General features: G+C 59.8%; 3 protein-coding genes across 6 annotated transcripts; 1 reads left to right on the forward strand and 2 right to left on the reverse strand.

Moving 5' to 3' along the window:
* Positions 1-2: 2 nt before the first annotated feature.
* On the forward strand, positions 3-2,111 carry IGFLR1 (IGF like family receptor 1). 4 transcript variants are annotated; one of them, XM_021700865.1, is made up of 3 exons: positions 3-290; positions 1,603-1,659; positions 1,743-2,111. In XM_021700865.1, the coding sequence occupies exons 1-3, from the start codon at positions 23-25 to the stop codon at positions 2,048-2,050; spliced, it is 633 nt and encodes a 210-aa protein (XP_021556540.1). In that variant the 5' UTR covers positions 3-22; the 3' UTR covers positions 2,051-2,111. The 4 variants fall into 4 exon arrangements, 3 of the variants coding, with proteins under 3 accessions (XP_021556540.1, XP_044767209.1, XP_044767210.1); XM_044911274.1 differs by adding an exon at positions 780-964 and having other exon boundaries at positions 1,288-2,077; XM_044911275.1 differs by lacking the exon at positions 1,603-1,659.
* A 399-nt stretch (positions 2,112-2,510) lies between these two features.
* On the reverse strand, positions 2,511-22,388 carry KMT2B (lysine methyltransferase 2B). The gene is made up of 37 exons (XM_021700788.1): positions 22,026-22,388; positions 20,791-20,863; positions 18,502-20,561; positions 18,141-18,254; positions 17,897-18,047; positions 17,334-17,613; positions 17,116-17,171; positions 16,589-16,867; positions 16,211-16,305; positions 15,831-15,929; positions 15,592-15,705; positions 15,304-15,450; positions 15,105-15,200; positions 14,548-14,665; positions 13,943-14,056; positions 13,566-13,750; positions 13,388-13,477; positions 13,192-13,296; positions 12,985-13,058; positions 12,285-12,400; positions 12,098-12,189; positions 11,878-12,015; positions 10,908-11,066; positions 10,570-10,690; positions 10,418-10,496; positions 10,157-10,317; positions 8,851-9,078; positions 7,476-8,769; positions 7,300-7,389; positions 7,113-7,222; positions 4,465-4,602; positions 4,309-4,383; positions 4,032-4,209; positions 3,641-3,748; positions 3,443-3,526; positions 3,193-3,322; positions 2,511-3,088 (listed from the first exon to the last, which is right to left on the reverse strand). The coding sequence occupies exons 1-37, from the start codon at positions 22,386-22,388 to the stop codon at positions 2,813-2,815; spliced, it is 8,190 nt and encodes a 2,729-aa protein (XP_021556463.1). The 3' UTR covers positions 2,511-2,812.
* Positions 22,389-23,645: 1,257 nt separating this feature from the next.
* ZBTB32 (zinc finger and BTB domain containing 32) lies at positions 23,646-25,857 on the reverse strand. Its single transcript, XM_021700841.2, has 5 exons — positions 24,974-25,857; positions 24,641-24,714; positions 24,460-24,528; positions 24,173-24,334; positions 23,646-23,989 (listed from the first exon to the last, which is right to left on the reverse strand). Exons 1-5 carry the CDS (start codon positions 25,855-25,857, stop codon positions 23,712-23,714), a joined length of 1,467 nt encoding a protein of 488 aa, XP_021556516.1. The 3' UTR covers positions 23,646-23,711.
* Positions 25,858-26,116: the final 259 nt, after the last annotated feature.

Genomic DNA, 26,116 nt, shown 5'->3' on the forward strand with positions numbered 1-26,116 from the left:
TCCAAAGGGGTCTGGGGACGCCATGCCCCCACGTCACTGCTTCCTTCTGCCCGGGTTTCCTGGAAAGTGTGACGGAAGCGCTGTGGTCGGAAGTCCTGCGGTCACGGCCCCCCAGGCTGCGGACCCCGCCCGGATGGGGCCCCTATGCCTCCTCCTGACTGCCGCACTGCTCCTGGGCCAGGCGGCGCCTCGGGGGGCCTCCCAGCACTGCGGGCGCCTCGAGTACTGGAACCCTGATAACTGGTGCTGCGGCAGCTGCCTGCAGCGCTTTGGGCCGCCCCCCTGCCCGGGTGAGGAGCGGGGACGGGGGTATGCGTATGTTCGGGCGGAGCCAGGGGGTGATAAGAAGCCAGGGAAGGGACGGTCTGTGTAGGTTACTGTGAGGCTTGCTTCGGGGTGGGGGCGGCGGGCCTTACGCAGATAAGACGATGTGGGGCTCAGCTTGTGATGGAAGGGATAGTACCGGTTACGTTTAGGGCCACGGCGAAGGGGTATTGCCTGTTGGGCGGGATCGCGGCAGTGTTCAAAGGGTGGGTAAATCAGGAGTGGGCGGGGCTTGGTGCTCGAGCGGGGCGGGGATAAATGGGAGGGGCGGGGCCTGTGAAGAGAGGGTCGAGACTGGCAGGGCTGGTGCGGGGACGGTGGGCACGTCGGTGATAGGTTGGGTTAGTAGAGCTCAAGAGGTGGGGCCTGCTGGGATAGGACAAAGGGGAAAGGGTGTCGCTAGTGCCGGAGAGGAGGGGCTGGGCGGCCACACGTGAGACCCTGTTTCCCACCAGACTACGAGTTTTCGGAAAACTGCGGGCTCAATGACTCTGGCGATCACGTGTCGCGCCCCTTCAAAGAGTGTCCTATTGGGCAGTGCAACCCCGACAATGCGGAGCTATGTAGCCCCTGTGGCGGCGGAGCCACGGCCCCTGCTCCCGCGGGGAGCCGGAGCGGAACACAGCGGCGCTGCAGAGAGGTGCTGGTCGGGCTCCGGAGGGCCTGGGCTAGGGTGCCGCTCGCTGGAGGCGGGGCGGGGGTGGAGGGCGTGGTTTGGGATTGGATGGGCGGGGTCTGGATCAAGGGAGGGGGGTGTAGCCCCACTGAAGAGAATGGGGTGGGGGCATAATAGGATCAGGGGATCTACCTGGGTTAAAGTGTGTGGGAGGGGGGCGGGGAAGCGAGGGGGGATAGCTGGATCGGGCGGGGATTTGGTCCCACGGAGGGATAGAAGGATGGGAGGTTCAGGCTGAGGGGCCAGGAGTGGGGCACACCTCCCGCTTTATTCCAACCTCTTTGCAGAGGTCGGTCCCTCCCAAGGAGCCCTGCCCCCTGAAGTCTGGGAGACCAACGGTCCTTAGCTCCCAGGAGCCCAGCCTCTTGTGGACATCTGAGCGCAAGGTCGCTCAGCAGGCCTTGCCGAATTTTGCCCTGCCGGTCGTGCTGGTTCTCGTGGTGCTGGTTCTGCTGGTGACCTCAGCAGTGATCCTCCTGCTCGCCCAGCGGTGCCACCGCCAGGCGAAAGTTGTCCTCCACCCGTATCCTGGCTTGGTTTGTGGCGACACCGACATCCATACTCTCTTCCCTGTGCACTCGTCCTCTTCAGGCTCCCGGGAGGCATCGAGGCAGGGGGCCCACCGAAGGAGGTGGCTCTGGTTCCACTCGTGGGCAGAGGTTGGTCGGGGACAGGCCAGGGAGGGAGAGGGTGGACTGGGAGATTGCCCTTCCTCTCCATCACCCCTCCACTGCTCTCCCAGAACTGCCGAAGCTGGCATCACAGCCCCTGTGTCGCCTGCTGGAGGAGTTCATAGTGCTGCTGGATCCTGAGCCTGGGCCGGGTCGGGGGACGGCCTGTGGCACCACGAGACACCTGGCGGTGAGGTACAGTCTGCCTGCTGCCTGGTCCACCTTCGCCTACTCACTGCGGCCCAGTCGCTCGCCACTGCGGGCCTTGGTTGAGATGGTGGTGGCGAGGGAGCCCTCTGCTTCTCTGGGCCAGCTCGGCACGCACGTGGCCCAGCTAGGGCGGGCAGATGCGCTGCAGGTGCTGTCTGAACTTGGCTGACCCGGGCCTTGCCCAGCCTAGTCCTCAAGAAAGTTTCCCGTGAAATAAGCGCCTGCCGTCTCTGGGCCTCACTCAGGCGTGCTTTTGAAATACGGTCTTCATTGGGCCGAGACCCAACGAGAATCCTCTCCTTCCAGCATAAACGCGAGACCAGATACGGCCTGAGGCGCCACTGAGAGCTGGCCTCAGGTGCCTCTGGGCAACCAAGGTCCTCTCTGGGAAAGGGCCCTGCTACCCCTGGAAGGGCTCATCCGCAGGGACCCTGCCCGGGTTCCAAATGGGAATCCGGAGAGCACATGTCGCTGTGACGCTGTAAGAGAGCCCCACGACTTACCTTAATTCTGAGTGATGGCCTCCCACCCCCTGCTCAGGCTGCCAGGCTGCCCCCGGCTCAGGACTGGTGTGGAGGAACGGGAGCTCCTACCTGCCCTCAGCACCATACAAACCGGAAGACCACCTCTCCAAACATTGACAGACTTTATTATGGGGGGTTCCCACCTGGGAACCCACCCTCTTAAATAAAAAAGTGCATAGAAAAGAAGGGATTTAGAAACCTTTGTACAGTATCTACATCCTGGGCCCCCAGGGCAAGAAGGGGGCGATTGCTGGGTGGGCTGGAAGGGTGGAGGCAGGGCCTCTGCCACCTGCAGGCCCACATCCACCCTCAACAGGAGGGTGGGGGTGAGATGCTCTGGGAGGGACTCGGGAGCCCCCAGACTCAGGGCACGACGGCAGCGGGGGGTGGGGGGAGCCGCCGCGGCCTCAGTTCAGGAAGCGACGGCAGCGCTTGGCGCCGCAGTTGCAGGGCAGCTTGTTGCTGGCATCCTCGATGGGGAACTTGTAGTCGTAGGTGAGCTCCTCGCCTCGCAGGATGCGGCGCAGGGCGAAGATGACGATGTGCTTCTGGCCCTCCACGTGGATGACTCGAGAGAAGCAGTTGGGCTCACACGAGTGGTTGATGAAGCGCGCGGCATTGCCGTGCATCGTGGCGTCCACCACGTCAAAGTCATCCATACGGAACATGTAGCACCCGATACCCTACAGGGACCGCGACGGCCCGTCAGGTGCTCTGTTCCCACGGCCCAGCCCCCCCCACCCCCGCCGCTTCGCCCACCTCAGCCCCATGGCCCCGTGGAGCCCACCTTCCCATCGTAGAACTTCTCCCGCTTGTCAGTCAGCACGGAGCGAATGACGATGCCGGAATACTCAATGACCATCTCGCCAGCATCGATGTTTCGCTTACAGAACAGGCCCCGCCCGTGGATGGCAGATCTGCAGGGGAGGATGGGCCAGGGGGAGCTCAGGGGGCAGGGGGACAGAACCAAGGCAGCCCCGCACCAGGGCACCTGTCCATCCACCCAAGGGGCATCCTCCCCCCCCGACCCCACTAACCTGTAGACACCCACAGCCTCTTTGGATGTCTTCTTGAGGTGGCGAAAGCGCATGGCCATGGGCAGCTCCAGGCTGGTGGCACGTCTGGTGGGGTCAGCAGTGTCACAGGCTGGTACCCAGGAATGACCTCTCTTGCCCCGGTCACCCTCTTTAGGACCCTTCCAGAACACCCCCAACACCCTGGCCTGCCCTCCATACCTGGTTGACCTGAGCTGCACCTCATCCTCTTCCTCGTCACAGGTGGCTCCCTCAGGGAGCACCCGGTGCTGGGAGGCCAGGAAGTTGAACATGTCAAAGGTGCACTTCCTGCAACAGGAAGGGAGGAAAGGAGGAAGGGAGGCTAATAGCCATTCCTTCAAAGAGACGCCACCTACCTACCCTCTGGCTTGGGCCTGCCGCCAGCAAAAAAGAAATACTGCTGCCCCCGAAGACAGAGTGGAAGGGGAATGGATGGGGCTCACTCTTGTGCCGTGAATCTAGGAGTGATTCCTGGAATGGCCTGGCATCTTCTCCCAGGCCCCGGTTCCCAGTCTCTAAAGACCTAACTCCCCCGCCCGAGAACGCCCCCAGCGACGCCCAGACGCCTCACCGGAGATAGACCTCGGCGCGGGCCGCCCCGTGCGGGTTCAGCGGTGGCTCCTCCTGGCCCTCCCCCTGCTGGTGGTAGCGGAACTTGTAGTGCTGGCAGCGCTGGGCCCCGGGCAGCTGCTCCGCCAGGAAGATGACAGCGTCGTGGTGGATGCCCAGGAGCCTCGCCCCGCTCATTCCTGGGGACAGAGGTGAGGACACACATGTCATGTCAGAGGCCCCTCTTATCCTCTCCGAGTCCTCCCAGCTCTCCGCGCGCCTGCGGCCCCTCCACTTGCCACTGAAGGAGAGATGCCGGAGCCGGGCGTGCCCTCGGGCCTCCTGCACCTTCTCAATCAGAGTTCTCCAGGCCCCTGAGGAAAGAGCAGGGCCAGAGCGGTCAGGATGGGGCTCGACCGGACACCTTCCCTCCGTCACCACCACTCCCGACTCACCCTCCAGGCTCTCCGCCTCCACGCTGAACCCATCCTCACTGCTGATCTCAAAGCGCAGATGTGGGCCAGCCCGTTTGGGGGCCTGGTTCTCTTTGTCCTCTGGGGAGGGAGGCTCTTCCTCAGAGCTTGAAGCCTCACCTGGTCCCAAACAGCAGGTCAGAGTAGGTGAGGATCACCCCAGATCCAGAGCCCCGGGTTCCCCACCCCCTCCCTTCCTCTCCCTGCACAAGCACAGATACTTGGTCTGAGGGCTCTCTTCCTGCTCTGATTGCCCCGTGAGCCCTACAGGATGGACATTATTTTTCTCTAAAGAGCCCGCGGTCCCTTTTCTGTGAGAGTTCTTGGAGAGATGAGCATGTCCACGGAGGCCTGGAGTGCCCCGGCTCCGAAGGACACACTTGGACACCCGCTCACTCAAACTCATCTTACCAAAAACGCCCATCTACCCCTCATTCTTCTCTCACAGAAAATTAAAAATACCAGAAGTATATTTGCATTTTTTATATGCAGCACAGCTCTGTAAATATTACAAACTTATTATATAGGCTCCTACCCACAGAGTCAAGTATATGTACATTAGGAGCTATTTAAGGGATTTCTCAGGGTCTAAAGATTTTGAAGACGCAACAGATAGGACTTGCTGCTGTAGGAGATGGGGATGTAGGAGATGGAGAGAGCCAGTGCAGGGTCAAGGACAACTCTGAGGTTTGGGGCCTGAACAACTGGAATGGTAAAACTGCCGATGATGAGATAGATGGTGAGGGAGAGGGAGGAACAAGTCTGGGGTGAAGGCAGAGAGCTCAGTTTGGGATATGCTGAGTCTGAAATTCCTCTTAGAAAACCTGCCCTTGCAACCTGCTGGTGGAGACGGGGAGCAGACAGCAGGATCTAGGAGCCTGGCTACCAATCCACCGGCTGTCAGAATAAGAGATGGGATTTAGAGCCATGAAGTAGATGAGAACACCCCAGAGCAGGTACAGAAAAGTCAAGGCCGGGGCCCTGGGACATGCCAAAGTGACAGGCTGGGGCAATGAGGAGACAGGACCGGGAGGGGGGACGGGGCTGTTGGAAGCCATCGAAGGAAGTGCTACAAGGAGGTGGGGGGGCGGGATCAGCCCAGATGCAGCGGCTAGCTCAAGCACCGTGCGGACTGAGGGCTGACCATCATGTCTGGAGGGGGAGGGTGGGGAGAACCTCAGTTAGAGTGGAGCGTGCTTTAGAGGTGAGGCAGGACCCATGTGGCCACACTTGCTCCCCACACCACTCCCCTGGGCCAACCTGACCGTGTGCCCTCCCAGCCCGAGGCAAGACTCCAAACCTGATTTGCTGTATGACCCAAATCATCTCCAGGCCTCTGTGCCTCTGGGTTCACCTCTGACAACTTCTTCCACCTCCTCTTTGCCCTTACCCCATCCTCACCTCCATTCTGTTCCCTGAACCCGACAGGCTGACTACAGGGGCCTCACCCGGGCGCTCTCATTGCCTTCTTTCTCACGGCGCTCGTTCTCAGCTGCAGTACACTTGCTAACGTACGTGTCTGTTTCCTCTACCAAAATGTGGCGTGGTCCCTAAGGGTGGGGACCTGTCCGTCATGGTCACTGCCATATCCTCACGCCACCTCTGACCCCCATACGCAGTCTTTCAGTTAAGCGGTCTCTTGTGTACCTCGCTCCGCTTCCACGCTCAGTAACTCAGCGCTACGTAATGAGACAATCCACACATCCGGGCAGGCCTGGGGCCAGGAGAAATTCCAAGCCTCAGGCTGCTCAGTTACCAGCTCGCTTGGCTGTAGCCTACCCCCTCTCCCATGGCCCTCTATAACCAACAGAGCACTCACTGCCCTCCCAGCTTCACCAAGGCTGTCAGCCCAATCCACTCTGCGTACCCCTATCCTGTGTCCTGATGGCTCTGCACGTGCACTGCCCTCCCCTTTCCTCCACCTCAGCGGTCTCCTATTCACATCCAACCACCACGCCTCCTCCCACCTCTGCTTCCATCCACAAGCCCCCTTCACCCTCCTCCATGGCTTTGCTACTCAGCCCTCATACAAACCTCTCTGGGCTGCTGCCCACCCTCTCCTCTCAGACCCTTAGCCAAGCTTGCTGGCAAGATGCCTGGGTCTTAGTTTGGCTTCCTCATCAACCACTGTCTTCAATTCTAGACCCTGACACAACATCCTTCCCAGCCAGTACACCAACCCTAGACCCCACGTGCCTGGTGTCCTCTTATCTCCTTCCTACTCTTCCTGCCCCTCTGGATCCTAGATGAGCTCCATCCTCGCTGGCTGACCCCCAGGTGCTCTTGTCTGCCTGCACGGCTCTAAATCCCATCTCTAATTCTGACAGCCCCCACACTAGGGACCTAACCCTCCGACCCTGGCAGATCAGGCTCTGAAGCCGACCCCCCAGCTCTTGGGCACTTTTGAAGGGCCTCTCATGTGGAGCTGAAACTTCATCTCTCTGCCTTTTTCTGCCACGGGCCAGGAGCTCCGAGGGCATCTCTCGAACTCTGAATACCTAGTCTCAGGCTCAGAGCCAGACTGGTACACGAGGTCTATCTTTTGAAGTAGACTGACTCTGCATCTGACCGTCACCCAGCTGAAGCAAGCATAAAGGAGGAGGCAGGGAGAGCGAGAGGCTGGTCCCTACCTGAGTAGTGGTGCCACTGGGACTCAAGCAGCAGGTCAGGGCGACCATCGGGGGCCCGGGGAGGACCACCTTCTGGGAGTGGCAGCAGAGGGGACCGGTCCTGGAGGGGCCTGTGAGGAGAGACCTGTCAGAAAGAGGAAGGGATGGAGGTCCCAGAGCCTCCAGGGAAAGGGCACTGGCTACTCACCTCGGACTTTCCTCCTCAGTGGGTTCCCCAGGCTCATCCAAGTCGAGAACTCCACGCACTGTGGGCGTTTTCATCCTCACTCGGCTAAACCTGGGGGAGGAACCCCAAGAAGGCTGAGCTGCCTTCTCCTGCCCACCTCTCTCACCCTCCTCCACAGACTCAGCACATTCACTCACCCGCTGCCACTAAGCCCTGGACCCTGGGGAGCATCCTCCAAGGACTCTCTGTCTTCCTCCAGCCGGGGGGTCTTGTTTGGGGGAGGCGCTGGTGGGGAACGGCCAGAGAAGGTGGACACCCTCTTGACGCGGATGGCCTGATGGGGCGGGCTGGGGGGCCCACTGCTCAACACCAGTGTCAGTGGAGGAGGGGGTGGTGGGGCGGGGCGGACCACCCCTACCACTGGCAACACACCCAGCAGAGGTCCCGGGGGCAGAGTCCAGGAAGCAGGGGCTGTGGGGGGGATGGGAGGGGGCAGAGGTGGCTGCTTCACTGGGGGTGAGACGGGCTCACCCTCCCCAGCCATCTTCACAAACACTTGCCCCAGCTTGTTGACAAGGATGATTTTGGATGTGGCGGGTTTGGGAGGCTCAGGGGCAGGGCCCAGGCTCAATACCCGGACCCCTGGGGCCCCAGGGAGCCAGGCAAACGTCCGAGTGGGGTCAGCTGGGCTAGGGGGCAGGCCCTGGGGAGGCTGGCTGCCATTGGCCAGGGGAGGCGCTGGGGGGAGCGGCTCCTCTCTGGGCCCAGCACCTCCCTCCCCAGGCCCCCCTAGGTTCTTCAACACAAAATCCACAATTTCTGACGGCAAGTCCTCAGGAGGTCGGGTTCTGTCCCCTGCAGCCCCGATGACCCCAGCCCGGCCCACTCCTGGCCCTGAAGGAGGAGTCCCCTGGCCCCGAGGCTGCTGGACGGCCTCTGCCTCACTGTCCGTGCCGTCATCCACTCCATCCAGCTGTTCGATGCGGGGGGCTCCAGGAAGGGGACCAGGGGCCAGGGGAGGGCCAGACACCACAGTCACAGGGAAGTGGACATAGCGGGGGGTAGGGCTGGCCTCTTCCTCTGAGCTGTCCCCTGGGCCCCCATGGCCGCTCCCCACTGCCCCCGCAGCCACAATCTCTTCCTGGAAGGGCTCAGTCCCCAGCAGGCTGGCCGCAAAGTCCAGGTCAGCAGCACTCAGTCCTGACACCACCTCCATGTCCTCAAAGTCTGGGCCCAGGTCTTCAGGGGGTGGTGGAGGAGATGGGGCTGGACCAGGGGGAGCCAGCTCCCCTGAGGTAGGCGTGAGGGCTCTAATGACTGAGGTAGGAGGGGGCACCCTGAGCTGTGGGGAGGTTCTGAGAGGGGGAGAGGCCCGCCGTGATGCCGGCAGCCTTGGGGCCAGGGGGCTGGGACGACGGGAACGTCTGGGGGGAGCTGGGAAGTCCAGGTCTCCCACCGTGGGGATGTGGTGGGTCAGAGAAGATGGACTTCCTGTGGGGGGAAGGGTCAGTATCAGCCATGAGCTCCTGCCTCACCCACCCACCCCTCTCCCTGACACTCCCAGGTACTCACCAGGGGAGGGCAAGGGTCCAAAGGAGACACCCCCCAAGGGCCTCCGGGATGGTGAGTAGTTGGGCACTTTGATTCGAGCCCCCGAGAAGGAGCGGGGAGCCGGAGGAGGGGCACTGCTTGGATCTGGCCGAAGTGGGGGGTCCAGGTTCTGAACAGGTGAGTGGTGCTCAGGAGCTCCAGGGATAAGGGCATCTGCATCTGGAGGGGGGTCCACATGATCTGGGGGCTCTGAGGAGGCAGGAGAATGGCATCAGGAATGGCAGGGACGGTCAAAGCCCCTCCTTACACACCCTCCCTTCTTTGAGCCAACCAAGCCTTCCCCACCCCTGCCCAATGGTCCGGTCACAATGTGCACCGGTTCCCAGTCATCACCCAGGTCCCACACCCCTCTGTGGCTTCTTTAAAGCCTCCACACATAACTGGATCAGGGGCCCTTTGTAACCCCTCCTCATGCATCTCTGCCACCTCCCCTGTTGCCGGCTGCCTACTGCTCTGACTCAGGCCCCGCATGCCACGAGGGGCACTGCCCTCCCTCCAGCAGGGCCAGTCCTACCGCTTCCTCACCTGTGCCACGCATCCCTGCCACATCAAACACATCTGCCGCATCCTGGCGCTTGGGGCTCCCCATTAACTGGCTCCACCCAATCTGCGAGAACAAATCTCTGCCGCCTCCTCCCAACACTCCCCTGCTACCAGCCAGGACAGCTGCACCCTCTCCTCCCCTTTCTACTTCATGTCACGCTCCAACCTGGCACAAACCCCTTCCCTGCAAACACACTCCGAAAATCTTCCTCCTCCTTTTCAGCCCACAAGCTCTCCTTTTACCAGTCTCCAAGCCCAATCTTTGCTGTGTGCCATCCGGCTCTCAGCGACATCCCTCAGCATCGGCACGGCTATGAGGGGACTGATTTGGCTCACACCCCGATGCCAGCACTGTGTTACCGTGCAGAGCAAGTGCCCTTTCGGAGCTGCGGTATAGCAGAGCGCCTGCCTTCCTTGGAGGGCTGCGGGGAGCATCGCGGGAGCGCACGTCCCAAGTCAGGTGGCTGTAAACACTCTGTTTGTCTAGAAGCTGCTCCCCACCCCCCAAGCAGGTAGCTCTCCCCTCACTTCCTGTGAAACGCTGAGCACAGTGCCTAGCACGTAATGCAAAGCTGTTAAGCGATCAGTTATTGCCATTATGACAAAGGGAAGAATGGCAAACATCTTGGGGTTTCTTTAGGGAAGAAGGGAATGGGCTTGGTGGGTAACCATCTGGGGAGGGCAGCATTCAGGGAAGGAAATGAGGGAGTTCCAAGGCACATACCTGAGGAAGGGGCGGGGCTGTGCACAATGGTCTGATTCTCCTCTGCTGCCTCCAGGTGAACTGGCTCTTCCCTCGGACCCCATGGCCGATACTCCAGAATACGACACCGATACCAGCAGCGCCGCCGAGCATCCACTGTGCTCCAGTACAGACGGGAGCACCTGTCAGGTGGGCGTGTGGGTAAGAGGGTCAGGACAACTTGGGAAATGGGATCCTGTCCTGGAGTCCTTCCACCCCACCCAGGCCCCCTGGGCTGCTCACTGGTAGCCAATGGGGAAGAGCCGTCCCTCGCAGTCCGAGAGATCAGACAGGGTACCCAAGGAGTCAATTCGGATGGAGCCTACGATGCAAAGAGATCAGGAGGGTGGGCCAGACAGGGTCAGGAAGACCAGGGTAGAGAGCAAGAGGCTTACCAATGAGCACATTGATGGCATCAGGTTCGAGCCCTGTCAAGAACTTTCGCTTAAAGTTGATGCCCTCAAAGTCCACATAGACTCGGCGGAGAACATCAAACCCATCGGGAGTCACAATCTCCTGGAAGGCAAATGGGGTTGCTAGATTGGTGAAGGGCCAGGGGGATGTGAGGGAAGGCTGTGAGGCAGGGAGTGGACAGCTGGGGGCTTGGCTCAAGGACTCAGGAAAAAAGACACCAAGAGGCAGCTGGGGACAGGGCTGAGAGGCTGCAGGGGTCTACAAGTGTAAAGGGAAGAGAAAGCAGCGGGGAGCTGTCTCCCCCGTGGTTCTGGCTCACCTTGCCATCCAGCAGGTCTGTGTGTTTCTGGCAGAAAACTTTCTTGTCATCCTGGAAGATGCAATAGCTGGCCCGGGCACACATGAAGTGGAAGTTGCTGAGGCAGGAGGAAAGGCAGCAGCCCACTGTGGCTCCAGGCTTCAGGCAGAGTTCACAGCGCTGCGGGTGGAAGGGGCTGCTGAGGGGAGAAGCCAGTGACCGAGACCAGGGTCTGATGCTCAGCATCACTGTGCTTGAGACTCTGATTGGGCCCGTCTAGCCCAGCGCCTCACAAAGCAAAGGCACTCATCAAACATACCCTCTTCCCTAGCTGCATCCAGGGCCAGGTGCACATCAAAACTACTTCAGATTTTCTGAAGCAATAGGGAAAAAAACAACATCTAACACCAAACAATATTTACCATCTTTCTCACACCATTTAAAAAAATATATTGAAGTCATCACTACATTCTACACGTGAGGCTTGAACTCATGACCCCAAGATCAAGAGTCGCATGCTCTTCCTCTCTCATGCTATTTTAGTGTAAAACCTGTATCATTTTATTTAATCTTCACATTAGCACCCCCCGCCCAGTACATATCACCCCAGGTCTCACTTTCTAAGCCTGAGACATTATACAGTACCACGTCCCACACTGGTGAGCAGGGGGTTCTAACCCAGGCCACACCTCACCTCACAGGGAGCCAGCAGGAGCTAAATGTCACACAGTATAGAAAGCCTCCAGCACAGGTTCAATTAATAGAAGATCTAACTTTTAATCTCCCAGGCTTTAGGCCCAAATATGGGGGGAGGGGGAGTCCTCCCTGAAGCACCAGAGTCCTGGGACAACCAAAAACGGTCCCTAGGACCAGCAGTGAAAGGATATGGTGGGGTAGGAATTGTGAAACAAGAGCGGTTTCCCCTGCAGAGGGGTGGGGGGGGCTACCCGAGACCCTGGGGCTGCCCACCTCTCTAGGCCCGGGCTCTCACCATCTGCCTCCCTCGAGCCACAGCAGCATGCACGTTTTTGAGGGAGCCATCATTTTCCTCAAACACTTCAGCTGACCAAATGGCACAGTTGACGTGTGTCCACTCATTCTGCCCAATGTATAGGAGCCGTCCTGCCTCCTGGGGGCAGAGGAGAAATGGTGTGAGGGAAGGCCCCAGGGACTAGGCCCCACAACCTGGGGCTTCACATGGTAGCCCTCACCTTAGAATCCGCATCCCCATATTTGAGGCAGAGCGCACACTGACGAGGGTCCTCCAGGTGTGAGAAAGCAGCTGGATCCTTGCCCTGAAAAGCTGGAAGAGGTGTGGGAAGGCAAGTCCCAGAATCAGGCCCTAGAGCTTGCCCCACCAACTCAGGGCCCTGGCTTCCAGTCCCCACTTCCCAGTACCTGCTGAGGGGTCCCCTGGAGGCTGCCCTGATTCTGGGGTCTCTGGTTCCTGTTGTCTCCACTGAGCGTAGACATGGTCCAAGGATGGGGGCAACACGGCATTGGGAAGAACTCCGCTGTGGACAGGCAGGGTCAGCATCTGACACGTCTAACAAGGGTGGCCACCCACAATCTTAGCCTTAACATGCCATGACACACTTGGTCCTCTCTCCATGTGGCATTTCTCTCAGTCTCCCAAATAAGCCAGGGCCCCTCATGCCACCTATGACACATGAAATGCTGTTCCTCATGCCTGGAATACTCTTTTTCCACATCTGGGCTCGGATGTCATCTCTTCCAAGAAGCCTTAGCCCTAAGCACCTTCTCTGGGCTCCTACAGCTCCCTCGACGTTCCCATAACCACCCTGACCATCTGGATCATCAGGCACTAATGTGCCTGCTCAACCCCCCAAACATGGCTTACTCACTGCTGTTCCCCAATACTATCTTGCACAAAGTAGAAACAAAGTGAGCTAACTGCACAATCTGAGTCTTTGCTGGCCTAGAACCCCTGCGGATGCTCATCCTGGTTCCACCACCCTCCAAACCTTAACTCTGTTTCTTGTCTATTCTCAGCCCAGGATCCAGACCCTGGATTCCCAGGTGCCCTTGCTTTTGCCCTTATTCCCTGGTTCCCCTCCTGTTACCCAGCCTTGCTCACTTTGGCAGCCGGGTACTCCGTCGCCAGTACTTGGGGTCGTGGGCGTCGAACCAGCCGAACGCAGACTCTAGCAGCTGGGGAGTGGGTTAACAGAATGAGAAGAACTGGCTTCCCCAGGAAAGTTGGTAGGGGCAGCGTCTGAAGGACCCACACTCTCCTCCCCACTACCACTCAAGCCACTCTACAGACATCCCCCAAAGTTCCCACCTTCAGTAGGAGCCCCTTCATCTGGCCTCCAGCCCGGCGCTCTGGGGTCTCTCCTTCTTCTGAGTGCTTCATCAGGATGCCCACCATGTCCTCCATAAAGCTGTGCTGTAAGGGGGCTTGTCAGGATCAGAGCCCCCACCCCACCCACAACACCCTCCTCCTGGAGCCCACCTATTCCTCTCAGTGTCCCACTCACCACAGACTTGTAGTGGCCTTCCTCGAAGCGCCGACTCACGGCTTGCAGATCGCAAGGGCCTGGGTGCAGCTGCTTTCCAGCCTGCCCACACTGTAGAGAGAAAAAGTCAGCAGGGCTGGTGCTGGGCCTGGCCCCACCCCATCCTACCTCCCGAGCACCGCCCCGCCCCCCCCCAGACCTGAGTGCACAGCAGCAGTGGGCCCGCCACCTTGGAGCTCAGCAGGCCCTGGAGCACCTGGCGCAGGCCCCCCTGCAGGGCCCCACTCAGGGCCTCTCGCCAGCGGGGGTGCGTGGCCCCTGCACATGGTCCGCAGGTGTACAGCACTGAGTCTGGCAGCCCAGAAAGGATCTCATAGTCTTCATCTAAAACAGCCAGGGTGGGACAGGACAGAATGGTTTGGGAGAACGTGAGGGCTCTCAGCAGCCCAGAGGAGTTGCCAAGGACATACATTTACGATACCTGTCCCAAGACGGCCTGTGCTGGGGGTAGGACAGGCACCCGCCCCCCCAACCCCGGGGCAGAGGTGGCAGCCTGGGCGTGCTCTGCCTGCTCACCTGAGAGCCCCTCGCACTTGGCGTGCACCCAGTGGTCACACTGCGCGCACTGCATCATCTTGCTCTCGTAGTCGTTGTCTTCGTAGCAGCGCGTGCAGATGGGGCAGAAGTTTCCTGCAGAAAAGGGAGGAAATGGGGAAGTCAGGGGCTGCGGCCACGACCTGCCCCTTGGCTGCTGTGAGGGCTGCCTCTGCTATGCCCCATCTTGGGTCCCTACCACTCTCAAAACGCTGGCTGAGAATATGGCCTCTTCTAGCCCTACAGCCCCAGCACCTCACAAAGAACCTTGCGAACTTGCCACCTGAACAAATGGGGAAAGCCCAGGTTTTCAAAGTGATCAGTGGCGACTCAAGGTTCCAAAAGGCAGGTAAGGGACCACGACCTCGATGGGGGCCAGGCCGACTCCCACTGCCCTGAGAGGAACTGTGTCCCTCTACTTGAGGTACTAGATAGGCTTCTGTGGGAGACTACCCTGACACAAGGAAAGGTTCTGGGGCTACAAGAGGATACAAAGCCACTAGAAAACCATATCTGTCTTGCCTGTCTAGGAGCCTGGCCCACTGCCCGGTGTCCCTCAGGGCCCAGGTTTCCTGACAGGTCCCCACCTTTCTCATAGAGCTGGGTGCACCTGGGGCAGAGGCTGTAATCTCCGGACCACTCGACGTCCCAGTTCTTGCCTGGAGTCGCCCCACAGCTCTTACAGCGCACGCAGGCTGAGCAGATCTGGGGGGGGGGCGGGTGAAGTTAGGGGGAGCAGGCTGGAGCAGTGTGGGGGGTACAGTGGGAGGAGATGGGCAAAGAGGAGTGGATGGTAAGCAAGAGACAAATGAGGAAGGACAGATAGAGAAGAAAAGGTGTACAAGTGAGGAGGAGAGAGGGACAAGACCAAAGTAGGGGAGACCGACAGAAGGAGGTAAGGAGGAAAGGAGGTCAGGCAGGGGCAGGGGATTCTGAGCCCAGGACCATGGAATGCATGAACCCTTCTGCATTTTGCAATCATTCTGTACAAATTCTGCACAGAAGTCTTGTCTATGTGAAATTTTATAAGTGAAAATGCTATTTATCAAATAAACTCTCACAAGGACCTCCAACCTTCCAGTCTGGGGGTGGTAGCGGCTTTAATAAGAACTCCAATGCAAGGGGTGTGGGCCTCATCTCTCACCCAGTGGCGCCGTTTGCGTGTGGCCCGGGTTGGGTAGCTGGGCCCCAGGCAGGCTGGGTGATAAGCATGGCGGCAGCGCTCACACTCCAGGAGGTGCTGTTGGAAGTTGGGAGAAAAACAGCAATGGCAAAACCTATTGGCACAAGTATACCCCTCTCCTCCGTGCCTCCAACCACCCTCATGGCTCTTGTGCCCAAACCTTGGATCCCCGGCCTTTGCGTCCACAGACATGGCAAAATTTGCAGCGGCGGCAGCACCAGGTGTCATGATGTTGGGGCAGGGGCCGCTCGGCCTCCTCCAGACAGAATGGATGGAAAGGGTCACAGCAGACTTGGCAGAACACCAGCTGGAGGTGGGGAGAGTGAACAATGGGCACAGTGTGAGGCCAAGAGGCCAAGGGATGAGACCCTGCTGAGAGGGCCCAAGCAATCAGGCAGTAAGGGCCAATGGAGACCTGGGGGGCTGTGGAAAAAGGCGGGGATCCAACCTCATGCAGGCCTTTGCTGGCACACAGCAAGCACACCATCGGCGGCCCCCCTGGCACAGAGGTGAGCACGCTGAGGCCACCCATCAGCCACACGTTCTCCAGGTCGCAATCCTCCTGAGGAAAGAGAGGACACGGGATCAGAGAGCAGCCAAAGCCATCTTTAAAGCCCAGTTTCTCAACTACAACCCCCAGGTTTCTTTCACACACCATCCTCGAGACCCTCTCCCTCAATGCCATACCTTAAAATCCACACGGACCCGGTGCACTCCATCAGGGGACTTCTGTTTTCCAGTCCAGCCATTGGGAAAAGAAGCAAAGGGGCCAGGGGCCAAAGCATCCTAGGGAGGATGGCGGTGGTCAGAAGGCTGCCAGCCTCACCCTCTGCAGACTTCTCTCCACACTGTCCTCTTCCCCAGCCTGCCCAACCCTGTCTTTTGCCCAGATCCTACTTTGCTTTCCGGAAGGACAGACCTGCCTTACCCCTCAGGGCCTGTCCTCTGGTGTGGACACAACACGGCACTCAGGTGAGCCCGTTACCCTGACTTGCTAGCAAGCTCCTAAAGGGCGGGAGCCATGCCTTCCACAGGACTCAGGGTTCTTGGTGTGGGGCCGTGCTAACCTTGTCCAGGCGCCTTCGGGCCTTGAGCTGCAACACAGGCTGCAGGGTGGGTTTGCGGGGCCGGCTCTGCTCCTCGGGTTCTGGCACTGGCAGCTCTAGGCAGCACACATAAGTGGTGAGGGTCCCACTCCTTCCCTGCCCCATTCCCTTTCCTCCACACCCCGTTACCTGGATGCCCATGGCCGCCTTTAACTAACCAAAAGGATGACTTTTAGACCTGGCTCAAATGCACCCATTTTCCCTGTCCACCCCAAACTACCTCCTTCTCTGCACTCAGCTACTTTCTCTATCACACAAACATGGCCCCTGGTCTAGAAACCCCAGCCCCCTTCTACACAAGACACAGGACTGAAAGGGGAAACAACAATCAATTCGCACCATTCTCTCGGGGGGTCCGACGCCGGGGAGCAGGGGGACCCCCGGGCTCTGAGTCATCCGAGTCCTCGAAGATATCATAGGAGGGTCGCTGTTTGACGCAGCGCCGGGCTGACTTGCGCTGCAGTAGGAGGGAGTCCTGCTCCTCGGGCCCTGGGGGGGCCACCACCTCCTCCCGGGGCCCCCCAGCTCCCGCCCCCCGGCGTGGGCCTGGAGGACCAGGGGAGGCCTCAGGAGATTCATCGGAATCCCAGGGCAACAGCGTCTTCACTATCGTCCGGCCTGTGGGAACAGGGGACTTAGTAGGATCTGAGCTCAGCCAGGGACATGGGACATTGGGATGCAGAAAAGCCAAAAAGAAGTGGGGCAGAAGAGAACGAATACAGGAGAGACACAAAAGCACAGGATGGAAAGATGACAAAGGTAACAGGCTGCAAAGATAAAGGAAGGAGAGCAAAGAAAACACTGTTTCTTCCACACCATGGATCTAAACAAGGTTGTGTAAAGAAATACTCCTCAAACTTCGTTACCTTTTTTAGCCAGCCGTTCCATCTTCCGAGCCTCTATCTTGTCGCACTTCCGGTATCTGGGGAGGGGAGCAGCACGTCACCAGGGTAGGGGACTGGTGGTCTGGGGGAAGAGAGGAAGCTCTCCACAAGGATGCCAATCCCACTGCTCTGGCGGGGCAGGAGGCCTGGGTGATTTGACAACCATGGGTGGGAACAGAGGCTGCGCCCTGGCTACTCACACACAGCACTGCTTCTTGGTGTTGGGGCCCCCAAACTTGGGCTTGTCCAGGCAGTTGACACAGGACCCACAGTCCTGCACACGCAGGCAGCCCCGACAGTGTCCACACCGTGCCATCCGCATCTTCTTGCCATGATGGGAGGGCAGTGAGCGCCGAGGTGTATGGGCCAGGGTCCCTCCAGACCCTGCAGGCTCTGAGTCTCCCCCAGGCCCTGCTGACTCCACTTTTCCCCGCCGAGACCGTGATGGGACACTCTCAGTCTCAGATGCCGATGATGTATCTAGTGCAATGGAGAGGAAGGGATGGAGCCACAAGGCCATTAGGCCTTTTACCTCAGTTCCCTGTTCCTAGATCTCATTCAATTGGCCTTCTGGCCCCCAATTTCCCATGGTATTCAGGCCCCAAGTGCCCCCAAATCTGCTCTAAGACCTAGCACCCCAGCCCACCTGCCACCTTCCCCAAGCATCCAACTCAGCTCCCACTCTTCTAGGCTCTTGGTGCATGTGCTCGCCCCCGAACTTGACACAGCTGTCAAAATCTTCCCACAACACACCCGCCCCTACCCTCCGTGGCGAGGTCCTGCCGATCCCGGAGAGGGAGAGCACTGAGGCGGGGGACGTCTTCGGGCACCATGGCCCGGGCCTGACCTAGGGCCACAGCAGCATGACGACAGACATGTTTGATACGGGGGCCTTGCACAGGGGACTCGGGGCCCTAGGGGAGGAGAAACCAGGAATACATGTGGGAAGTTGCCCCTTGCGCTCCTGCAACCAGCCTTCTTCAGAGGGCCCCGCTCCCACTCCATACCGACGGTCTCTCTCTCTTAGTTTCCACCGATTCATCTTCAGACCTGACAGAACCTCTATCTGAGATCTGCTTGACAGTCCCCACGACTTCCTCCATCTGCCCTCCAGGGCTTGGCTGGTGGGGGAATAAACAGGGTCAGAGGCTGGAAAGTGAAGAAAGATAGGGCCGGGGGGACTAGCATGGCGGAGGGCCAGGGCCAGGGAAGGAACATAGGCAGCTGAGAAATGGAAGGACTGGCTCTGAGCGTTCCCTGAAATACTGGAGGGGGTCTGAGGAGGCAGAGGGTGAATGAAAATTGAGAATGGAGAGAACTGGGGCTGGATGGCTGGGTGCAGAAACCTAGCCCAGGTGCCATGCTCACCGGCATCAAAGACGCCACCTTCTGCTGCTGCTGCTGCTGATCGATCTTGAACAGCTGCACCTTGGCTCTCTTGAGGAGGCTGAACATTTTCTCCTCCACACCAGACAGCGGTAAGGAGCCTGAGGCTGCGGTACGAGCCTTGTCCAGTGGTGACGGCGGCTGCAGGTGCAAGTGCGGCTGCAGCTGCGGTGGCTGTGCTAACGCCTGGAGCAGCAGCTGGGTTGGCAAGGCCTGCAGGGGCTGCTGCAGCTGAGCCTGACACTGCTGCCCGTTGCTCAGAGCTGGAGCCCCAGGAACGGGCACCTCAGCCTTAATAGGAGTGGCGACCACGGGGGCAAATCGAGGCAGGCTGAGGTGGTTGGTGCGGCCCACTGCCCGTGGCTCAGGCTCAGCTGGAGAGTCATCAGCAGGAGGCGGCTCTGGCTCAGGGGCTTCAGGGGCCCCAAGAGGAGTAGTAAGCACCGATTCGTAGATCTTCAGGTGGGCTTCGCTTGGGGTAAACTGGGGTGCCCGAAGGAGCAGGGGCCTCCGGGATGGAGTGACAGGGGCAGGAGGTGGGGGCGGGGCCGGTGGGGGGGCAGGAGGAGGAGGGGGCAGTTCCCGGGTCAGCGAGGTCCAGCGAAATGTGGGTTCCCTTAGAATGGACCGTCTCTTCTCAGGGAGTGGGACCGGGGTAGACGGGGGAGTTGGGGCACGCGGTGGAGAGGGAGCTGGTGCTGGTTCTGGGGGGGCGAGTGGGGAGGTGGCAACAGGAGGCCGAAGAGTAGGTGAGACTTCTACCTTTAAGGGTTTGGGGGGGTCTTCATCCATAAATCGCCGGGGTGTCTTGATGACTCGGGAGGAGCGGGCACTCACCACAGGCATAATAAACTGCCGGATATTCTTCAGGAAGGTGGTACTTTTGGGGGCCACAGTGGGGCTGTCTTCCAGAGGGCCTCCTGTGATGGTGCTGGGGGCTGGAGTGGGAGGAGAGGTACCCTCCGGCACTGCCCGAGCAGCTTCTCGCTCTGCCCGCTGGCTGGGAGTCAGAGGAGGCCGGCCCCTCTTTCTGGAGCATGTAGCTGGGACCACTGGAGGAGGGGATTCTTCCTGCTCCTCTGGGGCAGGAGGCGGTGGAGGTGATGGTGGGGGCAGAGGGGACACTGGGGGTGGTGGAGGGCAAAGTGGGGATGAAGGAGAAGTGGAGGGGGGTGGGATGGGTGGAGGAGGTGGAGATGGTGGAGGAGGTGGAGATGGTGGAGGAGGTGGAGGGGGTGGAGGGGCTGCAGGGGCTGGCGGAGTTGAGGGTGGGGATGGCAGCTTTGCCTCTTCCTTTTCCTCTGCTAGCGTCATCCCTTCTTCAGGTCCAGCTCTCTCTACCTTCTCTTCTCGCTCTTCCTTGTCCTTCTCTTTTTCTGTCTCCTTCTCTCCCTCCTCCTCCAGCTTTTGCTCCTTTCTCCAGCAGGGGCCCTCTCCCTGTCCAGATCCAACTCTTCCTTGGGGGGCACCCTGCCAGCTTTCCTCATGTTGATCTTGACCCTGACCTGATTCAAGTCCCAAGGACAACTGTCCCATCTTCACTTTTTTGGCCTTTGAAACAAACTTGATCACAAGAGGGAGCCCGCCTCGGCCTCGGCCTCTACCTCCACGGCCTCCTCGCCCGGACTGTCCTCCACGCTTGGGGGTCCCAGGTCCTGGGCCAGGCCCCTCCTTGCACTTCCAGCTGCCAGTTCGATGTTTTACGGGAACCACAGGAGGTGGGGGCTCAGGTTTGGGGATTGTCACAGCTGCTTCTGCCACCACTACTGCTTGTTGCTTCTTCCTGCAGGGGCCTGCTGGCCGTCCTGGGGGCCGTCCCCGAGACCGACGTGGAGTGGAGGGCTCACATGCCCGGCTCCGTGGGGCTGGGGGTGCCTGGGCCCGCCGGAGAAGCTCAGTCAGTGCCTGCACCATCCGTTCTGTGCCCTCCTCACCCCGTTTCCGGGCAGGAGTCTTTGGGGGGGTAGGAGCGACATCTGCTAGGCGAGGAGGCGGAATGGGGGTCATCTTATGCTTGCGGCCCCGACCTCGGGGGGCTCGACCTAAAAGGAGAATAGGTGTGGGGAGATGGGTCAAGCTAGCCCCGCAGACTGAAGAAGGCACTCCAGGAGGGCGAGTCTGTTTCCCCCACAGCCCAGGCTAGCTTGAGCTTTGAACACAGAACACACTATGTAACTGATGGAGACTCTACTTAAACAGGGAAGAGCTGACATGAAGAGCAAGAATAACATTCCTGTAAAGCTATAGAGGTAGAGTTTCCCCGTCACTCACCTCGCTGGGATCGGAGCGCAGAGCGCAGGGAACTGGGGGCCACATCTTCATCTGAATGAAAACCCTGAAACTCCTGATTTAGGGGACCAGGGGTGGAGGGGAGAAACAGCAGTCAGTGCCAAAGCCCTTGTTCCACCTGAGACTCAGGTATGGAGGTATATCCCCCCAGTTTCCCCCTTAACATACCCCTACCTATTTTAGAGAAAAACTTACGACTGGAAGCTAAGAAGAGTAGAAAAGAGTCTCTCCCTCTCATCCTAGAGATGGAGGCACAGGGTATTTTGAACCCCCATCCCCTGTACCGGACTACACCAGCACAGCCATCAGTGGTTCGCTGGCCCAGAAGGGAACAGAACTGGATCTTCTCAGGCCAGGCAGTAGACACTACCCTCAGACTCCCTCATCCTCCAATTCAGAAAAAGGTGGGACTACTGTTCACACACTCTCAGGATGCAGTTTCCTCCTGAATGAAGATGGGAATAGGGGCACTCAAGTCCGGGTGTGTGTGTGTGTGTGTGTGTGTGTGTGTGTGTGTGTGTTTCAAATGGTTTACCGTAATAAGCTCTACTCTGAGCCCTCAGGTGACTACAAACTGTCCTAAATAATACAACCCACACCCTCCTGACTTTTCTGAGAGGCTGGGGATAAATCCTGAGCTGAAGTCAGACCTGCTAGAGTTCCCAGTCTCAGCCTTTATCCCATTTTCTTCAGCCTGTGCTCCCAAGAGGAAGCCCTCCATCATGCTACCATCTCTCCACTTTAAGTAAGAGGAATCGGGGTACTGGTGAAACCAGTGATGTGTCAGAGATTATGAGGCCAAGTGGAGCAGCCTACAGATAAGTGCCCAGAGAGCCCTAGCCTGGGTCCACTAAAGCCACGCTGCTGCTGTCAACCACCACTCGTTGGGCATGCAGTACCCATAGCCTTCTCGCTCAAACCTCTACTGCAACAGCTTTGCCAACTACCAAAATCATCAGCCTGGGACACTTCTGCAGGACGTGCCTCAGGCCCAAGTACCCAGATGCAGCCCAGGCTGCTCTATATACTTTCAGAGGCCTTTTTCACGGACAGCTCCGTGCAGCCTATCTCCCCCCAGGCCTATTTCCAGGGCCCCTTCCCTCCGCAGGGGCCCTGAGAACCTCGCTTCTCCACTCCACCCCTCAGGGCCACCCAGACCCTTGGAAGCCCCCGGCCTCCGCCCCGCCCGGCGTTGGGGACGCCTCCGACTGCCTCACCTCATCGTCGGATTCCTCGTCACTGCTCTCCTCCTCGGGCACGCAGCCTCGGCTCAGGCCCCAGCCCCGGCCCCGGCCCCTGCCCCGACCCCGCTGAATGCGCGGGCCGGCCCACAGGCGGCGGAGCCGGCGCAGGCCCCGGCGGAGCCCCAGCAAACGGAGCAGGGCCGTGTCCTCCCCGGGCTCGGCTCCGCCCGGCCCCGCCGCGCTGCCGCCGCGCCGCAGAGCTACCCGCACTCTCTCGGCCCCGCTGCCCCGTCCGCCGCGGCCCCCGCCCCCGCCGGAGCCCCGCGGCCGGCCTGGGAAGCGGCCCCGCGCGGAGCCAGGCCCGGGGCAACTGCCGCCGCCCGCCGCCGCCGCCATCTTGGCACCGTGAGAGGGGCCGGGGAGGCGGGGGGAGGGGCGGCCCGTGCGCAGGGCCGGGGGGGAGGGGAGGGAGAGGTGGGGCGGGGCGGCTGCGGCTCACGACAGCAACCAGCGCCGCAGCGGGGCTAGCGGGAGCCGGGGGCTGGGCCAGCCACGCGCGGGGCACCACGGGAGCGGGAGTCCGAGGTCAGTCGGCAGTCACCCTTAGACCGCGCCTGAAGAGCATAGACCCCGTGTTGCGGCCAAAGAGGGGTGATGCGCAGGGACCTTCGGGAAATGTAGTCCGGGCGCCTCGCTCCTTCCGCCGGGAGCTGGGGTCGCGAGAGCTGGGGCCGCGAGAGCTGGGACTATAAGGGTCCTAACCGGACCCAGAAAAACCATCTCCGGGGCTGCCGGGACGTGTGGTTCTCGCCCCCAACTCCTCCCATTGTTCTTGGCGAGACCAGGGCACGCATGAACTACCACTCCCAGGGTGCATGGACTTCGGACCCTGGGAATCCTAGAGACACTGGGAAATGAAGTTCGCGATTGCAGGAGGCGTGGAGTGGGAAAGGGGCCGCCGCAAAGGATTAGTCTCAATTGGAGGCGCCACCCGGCTGCCGTTCTGCACAGCATGGAGGGAGGATGCTCGAGAGGCCGCAGCTTTGCGGTCCTTCTGCTCAAGGAGAGGAGGAGGGTGTCTGAAAGCTCAAGGAGAGGAGGAGGGTGGAGCACGCGTTCCTCGAGCCCGGGGCTGGGGGGTCCCAGACTCAGATTCTGCGCACCGTTGCTTGCTGTGGAAGGGGCGAATAACTTGATTTCTCACAGCCTCCGCCAACAGGGCTTGCTGCTAAGCCAGCCTGGACTTCGCGGCCCTCGCGGGCCCCTACCTCTGGGGAAGAACAGGGAGACCCGGGAGATGGAGGTGGCCCCCGCACTGAACAGTGGATGCACAGCCACGAGGGGCCGCCACAGGACAAGGGGCAAGGCTGCCCCTTCCCTCTCCCCTGCTCACAGACTAAAGTCTGGACTCGGCTTCTGGTCCTGAGAGGGCACAGGAAATTCTTTATTTTGATGGAATCGCCAGCCCCGGCACAATTAATTTTAACTCGTGCAAACTTCACTGCCCACACCCCACACGGGCTCGCTGGCCCAGACTTCTGGGGCCCGCGGTCATCTGGGAGAAGGCTTTCAGCGCCTTTCCTGCGGTGCTTCTTGGAGCCGAATTTGCTAGGCTGCCAGTAGCTGCGGTGCTGGGTCAGAAACCTAGCCAGCCCCGTCGGCCCGTCTTTCATTCTTTAATTGTATTGTTGGCTGAAGCCCAAGAAGCTACCAACACCGTCAGGTGGTGGAGGAAGGGGACCCACAGGGAGAGGTCGAGGCCCGGGACGGCCTCGAAGAGGAGGAGTAGAGGAAGGTGGAGCGAATGGTCCATCCAGGTGGGAGCTGGCTCGGCGAGTGGCCGCGCATGTGCGCCTGCATGGAGGCCAGGCTGGGGCAGCCGGCCCGGCACAGAGGGCAGCGGTAGGGTGCGGCCCCATGCGTCCGCAGGTGCTTGGTCATGGCTGAGAAGTCCCGGGAGCGCTGGGGGCAGAGGCTACAGGAGAAGGGCTTCTCTCCTAGGGCAGGTGGAGGGGGAGGCCGGTAAAGGAAAGAAGGGGGTGAAGGCTGGCGTAGGGGTTGATCTGGGCGACTGGGCAAGGGAATTGTGTGGGAGCCAAGCACACAGAGAAGGACTCAGGACCAGACAGACCGGAGTTTGGAAGGGAGCAGATAATTTGCACTGGGCGGGGAGCCCATACCTGTGTGGACTCGGTAGTGAGTCTCCATCTGATGCTTGAGTGAGAACCTTTTCCCACAGACAGAACAAGAATAGGGCCGAGACCGGGCAGGTGGGGGTGGGGGACGTTGTTGGTGGGATGGGCCTGCTGTACTCACATGACCCACACAGGTTGCAAGTGCACCTGTGGGGATAGAGAAGGCAAAGGAGGGCAGGGCTGGGAATCCCAGAGCTGGACCACTGGTACTCCCAGACAAGACACTGGGAGCTACAGTGGGGCTGAGGCAAACGTGCCCTCACCCTACTCACCTGTGTGCCTCTGATCAGACTCTTCCATCTCCCCAGGGATGAACTTTGTGGGGCTCTGGGGGAGGGAACCTGGAGGGAGCAGAGTGAAGGAGGTGCCCTACTCAGGCTGGACTCCTGGAGTCCCAGCCTAAGGAAGGAGAGACCATGTTATAGCATTTGTACAGGGCACTGAGGGGCTTACCTGGGGCAGGACTGGAGTTGGCCAACTGGTTCTGGTTCCAGAGACCTTTCTCAGGGTTCAGGGACAGTGGGATCCTGGGGATGGGGTGGGGAAGAGTTAGCCTTGGCAAAACCCGGGATCCTGGCCAGACCCTTCCAGGAGGGGGAGGTGTCATGAGTCCTCCTCAGGGGCTGGGCTTTGAATTCCCCTGTGATGGAAGCTTCTTGTCCTATCATCAGCTCCGGAAATATACAGTAGAGATAAGAGATGTGGTGCCCTTCTACCCATCACTGCTGCCTCTCCTGAGCCACTCCCTCCCAGCCAGGGAGGTCTTCCGTTAGGCTCTTCACTCACCTCTGGTCCCGAGGCCAGACCTCCTGCCAGGCTCCAGTGATGGGGGTGCTATGGGAGAAGGGAGTGCCATATCTGGGTGGCAACAGCAGGATGCTCCACAGGGCAGGCTGGCCCTCCCCCAACCAAGGGGCCTCAGCCGACCAGGGCCTAGGAATGACGCTTGTTTGGAGGGAACCTGGTGGGGGACGGTGGCCAGAGAACTCCCGCAGACTTTCCTCAGAGCCCCTCGGACTCTCCGTCACCCACATAATCACTTCTTCTTTCCCATCTGTTCCCCCATGGCCAATAGGGGATTGCTTGAGTTTTTCCTTTGATCTCATCTGCTCCCCCGCACCCTCCTGCATTGCCTCTGCTATCTCAGGGGTCTCTCTTGATGGCCTTTGCTCATGCAGTATCTCTCGTTCTCTCCAACCAGCTCTAATAAATTTCTCTGGTCTCTGCTCTCCATGTCCCTCCAGTCCTCTCTCAGAATCCCTTGTGGGGTTCTCTGGCTCCTCCTGATGTTCCTTGAGCCCTGGACCCAGTTCTCTAGCCCTGTCCCGTCGAGCCCTCCTGCATGCCTCTTCCAGGGACTGCACCCCCAAGGTTCTGGCCGCTTCCTCAAGGGGTCCCAGTTCCCCAGGCTGCAGTTCTACACTCTCTCCATAAACAAAGTACAGAAGCTGGGCAAAGGTAGAAGGGCTGATGCCTTTCACCAGAGCCCAGCGGCCCCTGCGGCCCAGCTGCTGGCTCACACCTGCCAGGACCAGGCTGTGGGCAGGGAATTCTTGGCTTTCCACAGTGATCAAGGTATCACATAGTGCTGGCCGGAGCCTGGCTGCTAGCCGTACCAGCCGATCAGAGCCATAGGGGCTAGGCAGTCTTGTCGTCGGGAACAGGGGCATTGTGCCTTGCCTGGGTACCAATCTCAGAGGACCTGAAAGAAAGGCCACAGTGTGGGGTCCATGGTGGAAAGGGGCGGGAGGAGCAGCGTATTCTCAAGCCTGTGGAGGTGAGGGGAGAAAGAGTGAGTTGCTGGTTCAGAGCTCTCTGTGCCCTGAATGGAACAAATAAACTAACCCAAGAGAGGACCCGAGCTTATCTAGAATCATAATGGACCAGGGGGTAGGGGTGACGGTGGGGGTGGCAGGAGAATGGAAATTA

This window comes from Neomonachus schauinslandi, chromosome 16 (genome assembly GCF_002201575.2).
Source record: "Neomonachus schauinslandi chromosome 16, ASM220157v2, whole genome shotgun sequence".
In the NCBI taxonomy this organism is placed as follows: Eukaryota; Metazoa; Chordata; class Mammalia; order Carnivora; family Phocidae; genus Neomonachus; species Neomonachus schauinslandi.